The sequence below is a fragment of the Cladophialophora carrionii genome (genome assembly GCF_000365165.1).
Source record: "Cladophialophora carrionii CBS 160.54 unplaced genomic scaffold supercont1.1, whole genome shotgun sequence".
In the NCBI taxonomy this organism is placed as follows: domain Eukaryota; kingdom Fungi; phylum Ascomycota; class Eurotiomycetes; order Chaetothyriales; family Herpotrichiellaceae; genus Cladophialophora; species Cladophialophora carrionii.
In genome coordinates, this window is record NW_008481816.1 from 2,504,602 (window position 1) to 2,518,091 (window position 13,490).

At 54.6% G+C, this 13,490-nt stretch overlaps 6 protein-coding genes across 6 annotated transcripts; 4 read left to right on the plus strand and 2 right to left on the minus strand.

Moving 5' to 3' along the window:
* Positions 1-338: 338 nt before the first annotated feature.
* G647_00880 (uncharacterized protein) lies at positions 339-2,288 on the plus strand (the record flags this gene model as incomplete). The annotated part of the gene is made up of 3 exons (XM_008724283.1): positions 339-541; positions 592-916; positions 963-2,288. 3 exons carry the CDS (start codon positions 339-341, stop codon positions 2,286-2,288), a joined length of 1,854 nt encoding a protein of 617 aa, XP_008722505.1.
* Positions 2,289-2,388: 100 nt separating this feature from the next.
* On the minus strand, positions 2,389-3,316 carry G647_00881 (uncharacterized protein; the record flags this gene model as incomplete). The annotated part of the gene is made up of 2 exons (XM_008724284.1): positions 2,389-3,157; positions 3,207-3,316. 2 exons carry the CDS (start codon positions 3,314-3,316, stop codon positions 2,389-2,391), a joined length of 879 nt encoding a protein of 292 aa, XP_008722506.1.
* Positions 3,317-3,614: 298 nt separating this feature from the next.
* On the plus strand, positions 3,615-4,610 carry G647_00882 (uncharacterized protein; the record flags this gene model as incomplete). Its single annotated transcript, XM_008724285.1, has 1 exon — positions 3,615-4,610. The coding sequence occupies one exon, from the start codon at positions 3,615-3,617 to the stop codon at positions 4,608-4,610; it is 996 nt and encodes a 331-aa protein (XP_008722507.1).
* A 1,011-nt stretch (positions 4,611-5,621) lies between these two features.
* Positions 5,622-6,695, plus strand: G647_00883 (uncharacterized protein; the record flags this gene model as incomplete). The annotated part of the gene is made up of 1 exon (XM_008724286.1): positions 5,622-6,695. One exon carries the CDS (start codon positions 5,622-5,624, stop codon positions 6,693-6,695), a length of 1,074 nt encoding a protein of 357 aa, XP_008722508.1.
* Positions 6,696-6,973: 278 nt separating this feature from the next.
* On the minus strand, positions 6,974-7,711 carry G647_00884 (uncharacterized protein; the record flags this gene model as incomplete). Its single annotated transcript, XM_008724287.1, has 1 exon — positions 6,974-7,711. The coding sequence occupies one exon, from the start codon at positions 7,709-7,711 to the stop codon at positions 6,974-6,976; it is 738 nt and encodes a 245-aa protein (XP_008722509.1).
* An 836-nt stretch (positions 7,712-8,547) lies between these two features.
* Positions 8,548-10,029, plus strand: G647_00885 (uncharacterized protein; the record flags this gene model as incomplete). The annotated part of the gene is made up of 1 exon (XM_008724288.1): positions 8,548-10,029. One exon carries the CDS (start codon positions 8,548-8,550, stop codon positions 10,027-10,029), a length of 1,482 nt encoding a protein of 493 aa, XP_008722510.1.
* Positions 10,030-13,490: the final 3,461 nt, after the last annotated feature.

The window sequence follows — 13,490 nt, forward strand, 5'->3', positions numbered from 1 at the left end:
TTCATGCAGCTGCGTCGCAGGCGCTAAAGGAGACCATTTTGCGACCAGTTCGTCTGCAGTAAAGTTGCAGGTCTTGATTTGCTGGAGGAGAGGAGAAAGCGCTCGCAAGGCATTCTGGCCCTGAGTGGCTTCCAAGGCGTCCAAGGATGGCAGCGCAATCGACCCACCAAATGCTGCATTTGCCACTGTCAACCGCCTGCCTAAATCAGGCGTTTGTTGACGTCTCTCTTGGTCAAGGTTGCAAGATAAATGCCTTGCCTCGGACGGGCTGGAATTCGGAAAAGCGAACATGCGAATTGGCCCCGTGAACTTTGTATGCGCGATTGGATGACTCCCAGATGCAATTGAGCGAAGATCCCGGACCAAGCTCGAAGCTGGTGAGGACTTTCAGTGACCAATTGACCCGAGAAGCCCCCAAAGACTCGCTTGTCCGCGGACTCGCAACCAAAGTCGGCCATGACAGAGAACAAGAGCAAAGATTGATCGCTCTCCGAGATGAGTGGCAATGGCTTTTCCGTGATGCGCGCCAACTTGCGCAGATGTACAGCCCAGAGCGTCCGGCTTATTTGAAGACCTGCTTACCCTGTACAGAGCGGTGCCGGATGAAGAAGTGCAGCTGCTAGACAAGAGCCGCGCACTTTTTCAGGCGTGGGAACGTTTCCAACAGCAGCTTCCTGCCGCCCAGCGCCGGGACCTACGAGATCAACCCCCCAGTATCAGACTGCTTTTTGAGACGGTGCAGAATGCTTCAGCCACGTGGCAAGACAAACGCGCGGGGACTAGACGTGGTAGACTGAAGAGGATCTTCGCGAGACTGTGTTCAAGCTGTGAAGACCATAGTCAACTCATGGCTGTTGTTCCAAACGACGACAAGTACATCTGTCTGCTTACCGGTTCGTTGTCCGCAATTGCACAAGTGAGTGAGTCCTGTGGTTTTATATCCCTCTCTAATCGAAGCCGAGGCGACCATAAATCATGAGAGACTTGCAGAGGGTGTTGCAGATGGAATCAAGCAGTTGTCTGACGATCTGGTGTTCTGGAACAAACAACTCAGCGTCCACGGCGACAACCATGCAATGCAAGGCTACATCAAGGACTTATACGTGGTCATCTTCGAGTTTCTGACCGATGTCTTTGTCGAATGGTCTTCCTCAGGATGGCAACGGTTTGTCAACAGCTTCAACAAAAACTCATTCGACCGGTTACTGAGCTCGAAGAGAGCCCAGATGGACGCTATTGCAGCGCGGCTGGATCGCGAAGCCAATCTCGAGACACAAAGGCGCATTCGCACCATGTGCGATGACCAGCGCAAGTTGACCCAATACAACAAAGACCACATGGCTGAACTCAAGGCGCTTGCGTTGGATCTTGGAAGCAAGAGTCAACGCTTCCTGGAAGGTTTAGATCTAAGACCTATCGCTCATGTAGGTGTGCAGCAACTGTCTCAACCTGTCACGCACGTCCTAGCTATCGAAGATGTCCCAGACACTGGCTCTGATGCTGAGGACTTACCGCCAACGGATTCTCACACACAAGAAGATCTGAAGAAAGCTATTGCCACGTGCAAGAATGTTGCCAAACTCCAGGACGATGAGCTCGGCGGCATTCTATACGATACCTCACGTGTCCTCGTCGATGCTGGAGTTGCAAACCGCCTGCAATCGTGGACGAAGAGCGATGAAGCGGATCGACTTTGGATCCAGGGACCACGCGACACGACGAGGCCATCTCAGAACACGTTGACCGCGATCTCTCTTGTGGCTCTGGCCAAACGCCATAAGATTCCGCTCATTTCATACTTCTGCACTATTGCGGACGACAGACATGGCGCAGCCTTGCTTACAGACTCCCTGGCGGACATGGTATCGTCACTCATCCTCCAAATGGTGGCTCTACTGCCCTCGCAGTTCACGACAGGGTTGGACCTGAGTCCCGTTCGGCTCGGACTCGTTGACAAGGAAAGAGGTTCAATCTCCGAAAAGCTGGACCTCCTACGCGACCTCCGCAGCCTGTTGCCCGAGCTCGTCTTCTGCATCATTGACGGTCTTCAGGTTTTGGAAGACCGCTCGGACCGGGCGCACACACGGCACTTACAGCAGGTCATCTATTGTCTCTGTACCTTCGATGGTGACCACGAAGGTGGGAAGACAATGACCAAGGTGTGCTTCACCACTGACGGCTATGTCGACATCTTGGGTGCTGCTGCTAGAGCAGATGCGCTCGACAAGGTCTACTACGAGATTGACGCCGCCGACGGAGCTGTCGATGACATAGATTATGCGAAATGATTTGAGAGTCGCCAACCTCCCACCGTACTTGTGCCTCTCTGCTGTTGACCGAGATACTCCTACTCCAACACTGCTGTACAGACAAAGGGGAACCGTCTCCCTAAAGCATCGTCCTGCGCCAGGCCCGCGCAGCGAGGGCTTCGATCATATTCGTGTCAATGACGCCCTTCGTCTCGTCATCAGCAATGGCCTCAACCACCGCATCTGCGACCAAGTCCGCCTTCAAAGGCTTCTCGACCGCCGCGCCAAACAAACTCGTCAAGCCGCCACCAACCAGACTATTGACGGTACTGCCTAACATCCCCGAAGCCGCGATTGGCAATGTAAACTTCCGACTGTTATCGTACAGGAATCCTGGTCTGACAAAGATGTTCCGCAGCTTGATCATCCGACTTGCTATCGTACTCTCTGCTTCTCTCTTTGTCGTGATGTACCTCTTTGGCAGAATCGGCGCTCCCGCCGCGGCTGAAATATACACAAAGATAGTTGCACCTTCTCTTTCTGCTTCTTGGGCTAAGGCTATGGCCGAGTCTCTGTTCATCAACTCATACGTTATCTGTCCATCTTTCTCTCCCTTTTCTAAGCCCTCGCCTGGCTCGCGATCGAGCGGATTCGTCGAACTGCCGGCTTTCTTGGAGCTGAATGCTCGAGACAGACCCGACAGCACGGACTCTTTCCCTGACAGGACGCCCTTGTAGTCTGCCTCAAGGAGGATGCCCATGGTGTGGACGACAGCGTCTGCGTCTTTGAGGTAAGAGGTGTAGGTGGAGGGTTTTAGAATGTCGCCCTTCGCCCAGGTCACGTCGTCGGACCACGGTGGTTTCGTTGACTCTGATGTGACCGAAGACCATGTCGGCTCGCCGGAACGACTTCATGTCCATTAATACATGCTAAGGCGGATTTGATGGGATAAAGTACCTTATGGATGTGACATCCCAGCCTCGAGCCACCGCCGACTTGCATATCCTCGACCCGAGAAATCCATTCCCGCCTGCTACGACCAGCTTTCTTTTGACTGCCTGAGCCATCGCAGCTGATTGTAGCTCGACTTTGCTTTCGCCTCTTCGGCAACTCACTCCGACCTCACTTCAACCCTCACACCAGCGCAGGAGCGTTTCTGTACTTTTTGGGAGAGTCAACTGCGTCATTGCGAACACGTCCCGCGAAAGGAAGGTGCGGCGAGTTTTTGGCCGACGTCGTTGTCTTCCACGGCTCAATTCCAACCATCAAGCCTTCACACAGGCACTTCCTTCGAATGACGTGCCTGAACAACTTTGAACCCGAGCTTACTTGGTCCTTCCGCTTTCGTACCAGCATTTCCACAAGATGCCTCCGGCAAAGCGTCGCAAGCTGACTCCTGAACCTGAGGAACAACCGGCAAATACAGCCAACACAGAAACACCCCAAGCCACCGCAGACTCAACAGAGAAAGATGCGCCACAGGCGATATCGTCTGCAATCGAAGCCCAAGACCCTGCGCTCATCGCAGAATCAACATCGAACCCTCCTGGAGCAGCTTCCGATGGTGCCCCCAAGCCAACAACTTCCACCCCCACACCAGCAGCGGACCGCCTCGCCCGTTTCGCAGCCCTGAAATCCCGGGCCTCCCAATCTGCAAAGTCGAATCTAGCAGAAGCAAAAGCCGAAGCCACCCGTGCAGCCATGGATCCTTCTCTCCTTGCAAACCTCTCCCGTCGCAGCGCGATTGCACAACACAACTTACTGAAAGCGGACACGGAAGAGACAGAGGGCACGGGAGCATTTGAGCGCAAACGCGCCTGGGACTATACCATCGAAGAGTCCGAAAAATGGGATGAACGCATTGCCGCCAAAAAGCATGCAAGAGAGAACAACGCGTTTCAGGATTACAGCGTCGAGGCAGGGAAGATGTACGACCGTCAAATTCGCGAGTTGGAGAAACAAGCTTTGAAAGACGGCGGCAAGAATCGCGAAGACTACGACCGTCAGAAAGCCGAGATCATTGAAAATGCAGCCCGCACAGGCGGTTTGGAGATCGTGGAAATGGACAACGGCGAATTGGTTGCCATCGACAAGGATGGAAGGTTCTACTCGTCGCAAGACAGCCTCGGGTTTATCGAACAGAAGCCCAAACGAGAAAACGTCGACAGACTAGTTGCAGACCTCAGGAAAGCCGAGGAAGCAAGATTCAAGAAGCGGAGAGACCGGGGCCGGGAAGCGGATGACGGGGACGTGACTTACATTAATGACAAGAACAAGCAGTTCAACTTGAAGTTGGCGAGGTTTTATGATCGCTATACGAGGGATATCCGGGAGAGCTTTGAGCGAGGAACGGCGATATGAGTATGAAGAGCGTAAAGCCAGAGCAGAAGCCGAGTCTTGCAGGGCAATCTCTGGCACGAGTGCTATTGGTGATTTTCTTGGTTCAATGCTCCCTCGGGTAACGCGAGAAGACCATGCACCAGTACATGCAACGGAAGACCGCCAATACTTGAAGTTCTTCAATTTATCAAATCAAGTACCTGCGTTTATTCGCCCAAGCAAAGAACGATAAACTCACTGCACGGCATCCAAAATCAATCGCATGTCCACAGGTCGAAGACGCTTCAATCCAATCCAATCCAATCCAGTCCAGCACAGTTCTTCGCATGCGGGCGGCAGAGTAGCAAGCCGGATCGGAATCGTGCGTGTACCTCGTATATGCGGGTGTGTTTGCAGGATATGTGTGATACAGTATGTAGCAGGGCGGAGATCGACGACGTGGATTCACTCCAATACAGTACATACAGTACAGTAATTATGTATGTAAATCTTTCTTCCTTTCCATGTCACGGAACCCAACGAATACGTCTTCTATATACCTGGATACAGAATACGGAGTACCTACAGTAATTCCTGTATTGTACTCAATCTCTCGACGGGGACCTGCCGAACCTGAGTAATATCACAGTGCACTCTAGGCATTGGAATTGGATGGCTCAGCGGCTGCGCTGAAAGGTTCATGTTCTCCTGACGGATCACGAATTAAAGTACTATACTCCGTACGTACGTATTGTCGAGGGTGTGGGAGGGTCAAGGGTCACAGATCACAGATCACAGATCACAGATCACAGATCACAGATCACAGATCACAGATCACAGATCACAGATCACAGATCACAGATCACAGATCACAGATCACAGATCACAGATCACAGATCACAGATCACAGATCACAGATCACAGATCACAGATCACAGATCACGCACGATTCACCGAACACAGACGACAGATCAAGAGCTACAGTACATTGGCATTTCGTATACTCGGATCAACCACCACGAAGCAGGTTCGGCAATATCTCTGTCGAGGATTATGCCTTCCTCAGGCATTATCGTCATCGGCGCGGGGGTCACGGGCCTTACGGCAGCAACGCTCCTGCAGCGAGAATATCCCAACATTGCGATCACGATCGTCGCGGCAGAAACACCCAGCACATCGCTGGACGGCCACCCCAGTGCGGACTACGCTTCCATGTGGGCGGGCGCGCACTATCGACCTGTCCACCCGCTCACGACACCACAGCTGCAATTCGAGCATAAACTGGCGATGCACACCGCGGAAATCATGCGCCGCATCGCGCGCGAGAACCCTGAGGCCGGCGTCGCGGAGATGCCTGCGTTGGAATATTTCGAGAATCCTCCGCCTGAACTCCTCCGCCTGAAAACAGGGGACGTGTACGCATGGCCGCGCGATGGGTTTCGCGTTCTCGAGCAGCAGGGCTTACCCCAGAACGCGGAATGGGGATGTGAATATCAGAGCTATTGCATCAATGTGCCGGTGTATTGTGGGTGGCTGATGGATCGCTTCGTCGCAAGAGGCGGGAGAGTCATCCAACGTCGCCTGTCGTCTGTAGGTGCAGCATTTGACTGCGCGCGAGAGGATGGCGTGGGAGGGAATTCACTCGTGGTGAACTGCTCGGGTCGCAACTTCGACGCAGACTCCAAAGTCAAGATTATACGGGGCCAGACCGTGCTGGTCAAACAGCAATACTACCGCACTGTTACTTGGCAGAGCGCAGATGGGACGTGGGCGTTCTTGATCCCTCGACCGAATGGTGGAGGGACCATCGTCGGCGGGACAAAGGAAATCGATGATTGGGAGTCAGCACCCCGCAATGAGACAAGAGAACGGTTGTTGACAAGGTGTGTTGAGTCGTTTCCCGATTTTGTGAAGACCGTGGAGGAATTCGGGATTTTGAAGGACAATGTCGGGCGCAGACCGTGGAGGGAGGGCGGCTATCGGTTTGAGATTGAGCAGATCGCTCCTGAAAAGACCATCGTCCATGGATATGGCGCAGGAGGCCGCGGTTATGAGTTGAGTTGGGGCGCCGCTGGCAAAATCCTTGAGCTTGTTAAGGAGGTTCTTGGTGGGAAGGCGAAGTTGTGACCCCCTTCCCCGGTAGTCCCATGCTGTACTAAGACTTCCTCCCCCATGTCAATTAAGGAGTTTGCTTCCCGTAATCCCAGGGTCAGGAGAACGATGTTTCCGTGCGGCTATCCATGTGACGAGCCGCGGCAGAGATGAGACTCAGCTATTTCCCACAAAATTGTTAGTCTCTCGTAATTGACTTGTGATAGAGGTTGCCGCTGGCGAGGCCAGAGGTGTGGGAAAACAGGGTGGCTTCTTCTCGAAGTGAACACTGGCGGTCAGTGGGCCGGGGCCTCTCATTTCTTCTTGATTGGTTTCCCTTCGGTCTTTTCCAGTTCTTGCAGCCTCGCCTCCTCCTTTGTGAGTTTGGCCTTTTCTTCCGCGATCAGCCTCTGCACTTGCTTGACTGCCTCTCCGAGCCGATCGAGCTCTTTACTCTCTTCTTCGCGGCTGAACTTGTTGCCTGCGGAACTCCTCAATGGGATCTCGGCCGTCGGTGGGGCCTTGACCATTCCCTTTGCCCCCTTGCCTGCCTTGGACTTGACCACCTGTGTCCCCCCCGTCAGGATATCGTAGAAGGCCTCGACCGGCTCGTTGAACAAGACCTCCTCGTAGCAAACGCTGCTGATCATGCTCCGGTCCCTCTTCTGCGCTTCGATGTCGCCGTGATAAGGATGTAACTTCAACCCATGCCAAATCTGCTGCGGCTTCTCTGTACTCTCCGGCGCAAAGTAGAACTTGATGGCAATCTCAAACTCGCCCCAGCCGGTCTCCTCGACCTCAAAGGGTGGACTCTCAATCATGCGCACACTGTTGGCGTACGTGTCGTGGAGTTTGAATTGCACTTTTCGCAGCCAGTATGAGATGTCCTCGTTGTTGATCCCGCGCACGAAGACTTTCCATTTGTGCGTGTGGTCCGGCGGGGAGTCCTTGGGGCGGTTGTCCGGGTCGAAGGGGATGGCTTCGGTGCCGTAGATGAAGGGCCGATGGATCTGGACGCCGCGAACGCGCTTTACACCAGAGGGCGCAGGCATCGCTATAGGGAGAGGGTGGAAGAGGGGATTCACAGGATGAGGTATGCACTCCGTACGAGTACACCGTTACTGTGTAGACACGATCGAACGTGTAAAGTCGCGGGACAAATTCGGGGCGGCCCAGTTGCCTAAATCGACAGGATCCGAGCTGCACGAACTGAGTGAATATCTCTTGAGTTTCACTTCACTTCACAGTCAGTTCCAGTATGTTGCTAGTTCTTACCCAGGCCCATGAATCACTTCATTGATGCAGAAGATGTGAGCGCTGAGATGTCGTCGAGAAGTCCATCCTCCCTTCTGAGTGACCTTGAGGGACGAACGGTTCCATCACACATGTACACATAGCATATTGGATGGGCCTGCGCACGTAGAATTCCTCGCTGAGCAGTCGCCATGGTACGAAAAATATTTCTCTATGCGTCTAGTAGCCATGCTCCAGGCGTCGATTCCAGCATACATAAGTACGTTTTACTACGAGGTACTTTACACGCTATAGCCGAGTCCGAGTCGGAGTCACTTGAAGGACAGACGAATTAAAACAAGTCACTTAGAGCAGCGTCATGGTCCTTCCCAACACGGCCAGATGCAGCATTCGCCGATCGCAATATCTTGGCGTGTGAACATGTCTCCAGCTGCTCTTGTTTCCTTTCTTCCATCCTGTATAGTCCATGATTCCGTTGCGTTCAGACCCCATACCCCCCCCCCACCCAAAAACCGAACAGGGCAGCACGATATTCTCAGTCAACTCTTTTTCCTGTGCCAGCAAACACCGATCCACGTAACCCGAGATTGACTCGTAGGCGCCACTGATGCAGGACTCGTAGCCTGCAATACCTATGTACGCAACGCCCGGTAGGCGGGTGACGAACCGGGCGAAAGTAATTTGTCCGTCATGTGCCACCCGAGTGCAAGTAGTGTGGCGCGCCCTGTCGTCGTCCCCTGCCCTCTCGGCCAAGAGGAACCGTATTCCAACCTACGTTAAACAGGCAAATGTGAAAGGGCAGGGGTCCTTAGGCGGGATACCGGCCCCGAAATCCACGGGCCTACGACACAGAGAGAACCCATTATTCATTGCGCCAGAGCTCGTGACGGGACTGCAGAAGCTGGGCTTCTCCTCGGTCCCCGCGGTCGTCGACGTGCTGCGACATCTCAACCACGAGGCGACGAAGTTGTCCCCGACGAACGTCGTCCAAGCCCTGACTACGCAGCAGCACTTCACGCGAATCGCGGAGCAGGAGTTGGGCACTGCCGAGGCTGCGCTGGTGCGCGACCCGAAAGTCCTGCGCAAGGCTTTCCACCTCTTGGGCCGGAACTACTTCCACCAGCAAAACAGACAGGGTCAGGAAGGGCTCGCCGCGCTGAGGATCGCATTTTTTGCTGGGGAACTCGACGCAGGTATCGACGCCGCGACCGCCGAAGTCATGGTTAACATAAGTCGCGTGGAATTGGGCGCGACTTCGACGACCGGCACGCTTCTCTCGGCACGGCTCTTCGAGTTCATCAAGCAGCGAGCCCTGGCGAGGGCTGACTGGCGCGCAATGACGCTGTATCTGAAGGAGATGTCGAGGGCGCCCGGGACGGAAGCGTCAGCGCGGGACAATTACAACCTTGCCAGGGAGCTGTTCGACATGGTGGAGCCCAGCAAGGAGCTCGTGCTTGAAAACACGCAACTTCTACGAGGAGTCGAGCCGCCGTGGAAGATCCTCTACGAAGGTGCGGTCACGTACCTGGCGTACATTCCCAAAGACAGCCCCGAGCACGACAAAGTCCAAGCAGATGTCGAGACTGCCCTCCGCGACGGGATCCAGAAGTACTCGGACCCCCGGGCCGTGGCGCCCGCCCTGCGCCAACAGCGCGTGATCCCATGGCACTCGCCCGAATGGGTCGACCTTGCGACTCAGGCGGCGGCTGCGGGCGTCCAGGACGCTGCCTTCGACCTCGCCATGTACCACCTCCGCCATGGGGGTTGGCGGCCCAGGCAAGCGGGTAAGAAGCCGACAGACTGGACGGGCATTGAATGGCTTGCCGTTAGCGCCGCCCTGTCCGCCCCAGACATACGGACGATGGTCCAATCGAGATATCTCGGCCTGGCGCACCTTCTGCGGGAGCACGGCTACCTGGCCGAGGGGTCCGCCTGGATGGAACATGCAAAAGAAAACGCCGCGGAAGCGGGTTTAGATCCGGACAAGGAATGGGAGCATTTCATCCACGACTTCGAACTAGCTTGGGCGAAGGCAGAGAGGGACGACGAGATGCAGAAGTACATCCAACACAGCGACAAGTTTTTCGCACCCTACCTGGACGGGCGGGACAAGTGAGGGTTCTAACTTTCTTGGCGTGCTTCCGAACTTTGGCCCTCAATGCCTCGACCGTCTTCTCGGAAAGGCCTTCGGGCGAGAACAAATCAGTAGATTGTGGAAAGTCTTCCAAGCCAGAGTCTAGGAGGGAATCGCAATTGCCAATCTTGACTGCGTATGTCGGAACCCACCCCCACAAGACCCGACAAACAGGTTCAGCTGAATGCTCTTGAGACGCATCGCCTCAATCATCTGCGGGAGCAAAGTGACAGGCTCGACAAGGTGGCAACATCTATCCCTAGCCGAAGAAACTGCACGTCTGAACAGCAGAGTTCGAAGCCGCGCGACTGTGGAGAACAAGGCCGTATCAGAACCCTGTCTTCTGCCGGCATAGTGCAGAAAATTCATGGCGTCCAGAGTCTGGCGATCGCCAGTATGTCCTCTTCAAAGGGATTAGAACATCTCACAGTTAACTGTTACATGGTTAGACTTCGCGTCCACAGAGCAAGTGCTACCATTCCCGGTCACCAAGGTTGTGTGCCAACCTTGATGCTCGCACATACCGAGTATTCGTGCCCTCTTCCCACATAACTGCAGATGGCATGCATGCACTTCGGATTAGCGTTGTGCGGGCGATGCACTGTCCTTTCCAATCCATGCTTCTCACCCTCAGGGCGTCTCCATGGTGGGTCGCTTTGGTGATATTGAGTATCGAATAGTACCCAGCCACGCTCTTCAAGTGGGTTTAGGCACACACCATGCAACTTGGCCTGGCAAAGACGTGTTTCGCCACAAGCAACTTGGCGGTAAACTTACCAGAGCCGACCTTGCCCCAGGTCAGCTGGGACAGCAGGTCGGTAGATGGACACAACAGACCGTGCCCAGTTCTCATCGTGCATGTCATGATATCGACGAGTTGAGATATTCTGTTCGCCCACAGAGCCTGGCAGAGAGACCAGACCATGGTGATCTGTGGCAATGGCTCGGTCCGCTGCCGTGGGCGACATGAGGGTCAAGACTTCAGACTTTAGAGCCAGTTGACCCTAGGGCCTCTGACAATGTCCCTCGCAGAGTACGGCGTAGGTGCACGTACCGGTTGGTACATACATGCAGACAAACCCCTTAGCTTGAGTTGTCAGCTGCGCTGAAAATGCGCTTATCGGCCGTCCAGCTAGACACTTGTTGTGCAGCGATGTCACCTCCTTGCCCGTGGATGGGCATCGACGTACATCGTAGGCTCTGAGGCGATCTTTCGAGGCCAAGCAGGCTCTTCGAGTGGGCCTGTTTTCCCAGTCTAGACCAAGACATTACTATGCTGGTGCACACCATGCGTGGATAGGGCCTTAGTGCTGTGATGTTGTGGGCACCTAGAGCGATACCGTTCATGTGAAGGGTACGTGTCGGAAATTGATACGCGTGACCAGTCCTGCACGTCTGACTCTTTGGTTGAACTGGCTTTGAAGCAGCTGACATCCTTGCCTCTACTGGTCACGCTGAGTGTTGACCCACGGATTTAATCACCGCGGCACTTTCTCGGGTAGTAAGGAGTTCGGGGCAGGCATTGAGGGACAGGTCGGGTGAGAAGCAAGCTCAAAGTTTCGCGAGAACTCTCTGCGCTGTTTGGAGGAACGAAGGTGTGAATCCCGGATTTCTGGATAAGTACAATGCGTGAGAACCAACGCAGATGCGGCCCCGCGGGGTGCCAAAGATGGGGACAGAATGGCGACGGTGAGCTGTTTCCACACGCCACCGGCGAGCATGATAGGTACCGGGTACCTACTGTCCAGGTCATCCGTGGCTTGCTCAGCCTTGGTGGGTGCCGCTGCACCTGATTTCTGCCATTGCCCGCCGGCGCAAGCCCGGGGCACGCCTTCTTGCTTTGCTTTACCGAAGAATGGCTTCTGCAGGCGCTAAGTTCAGCCGGTCCTGCTTTCCGACGCTTCAACAACTTGGGGACAGTCTCTGTCGCTCAGACGAGCCCCTGTCCTGCGACCCAGGATGGTGCTCCGGTGCGCCGCACCACTCCCAATAGTGGGCTGAAAAAGTGGATGTTTTCCAGGACAAGGCGAAGGATCAAAAGGACGTAGCTGCAAAGATCTGTGGTCGAGTTAGATATCACCTTTCCGCGCCATGGCTCGCCAGGCTCCTGGAGTCCTCATCGTCTTGCGAAAGAGGCTAGTTTCCAGTGGCCTTGTAGGATCTGCCTGCCAATCGTGAAGAGTCCATAATGCACGACTGATATCGGAAAGCGCAGCCCCGGAAATGAGCACCCACTACTAAATGAAGTCGGATATCGCTAGCCTGTCAGCTGGCCCAGGGTTATTTCCCTTGATTTTTCACGTAACGTCCTGCTGGACTTTTTGTTCTGGAGGGCTGAAGTGAGGAGCTCACTTTGATATGAGAATCGAAGCTGCTTGGAAGTCATCGTGACGACCCGTACCTAGCTGAAGTTTGAGATGGACAGGAACCTTGATGCTTTTTCAAGGTCTCAGGACACAAGTGTGGAGACGGCGGTAGCGCTCATATCTCGCCATATCTCGGAGTTTGTGTCTCTTTCTGCGGTTCTCCGTTCGGGGCAAGGCAACGCCCTTGGACACCCTGGGACAGCGAAGCTTTGTTTCAGCGTGCTCTGGAGCTCTGGTGCGCTCTGCAGATCGATGAGCCCCGTGGAATGCAATGTGCAGGGGACAATTGCCCATGGCCTTGGTGGGATCCGAGTAAATCCACAATCGGGGCGTCCGGCAGACTCAAATGTCAGATTTGCGAGCTGCAGTGGTGTGACTACTATTAGAATCTGATCCGACACTGGATGTGTACGGAGTACACAGGAGACCGACAGCCTTGACCGCAGACGCTGCCGATATTCTATGCATTTAAGCGACGCAACATCAACCTCCAGGTTGCGCTCTGTTCAGATGCGCCAGTGCGCTTTCGCCAGTTCGATGCTTGCATCCTGGAGTCTAGGCCTGGAGCGCCCGAAATCTAGACCGGCATGGCCATCAACAAGAGCTGAAGGCCCACACCGCTCATTGTGCACTGGCGTGCACTGGGTACACAGCAGTAACAGTCTCCGATGCCATGTGGCATGACGATAGAGACCCCTGCCGTTGGAATGCGCAGATGCACCAGTGCCTCTTCCTCCTTTCTCGCTTGCAGTCTCTTGGTTCCCGAATGGTATGCGTCTCGACTATTCGGGTCATCTGCAGGACAATTTGGATTTGGATCCGGTCCGTGATCGATACCCGGCACACTGGAACAATCCGATAATCCCGCACCTGCATGTCACACTCATCAGAACTTTGGGTCGAACAGAGCAATAACTGGATGCGGGTATCCAAAATATCAATGTCGGTGCCGCCTTCCCGGCATCCCTGTTCCCCATGAGATCAGAAACCCCCGTTCCACGCGAGTCGTTAGATCCCGTACTGGGTACATCTCGTTGCAAGACTCGGCGCGGCGGACTAAGCAGGCCTCGTACAGAT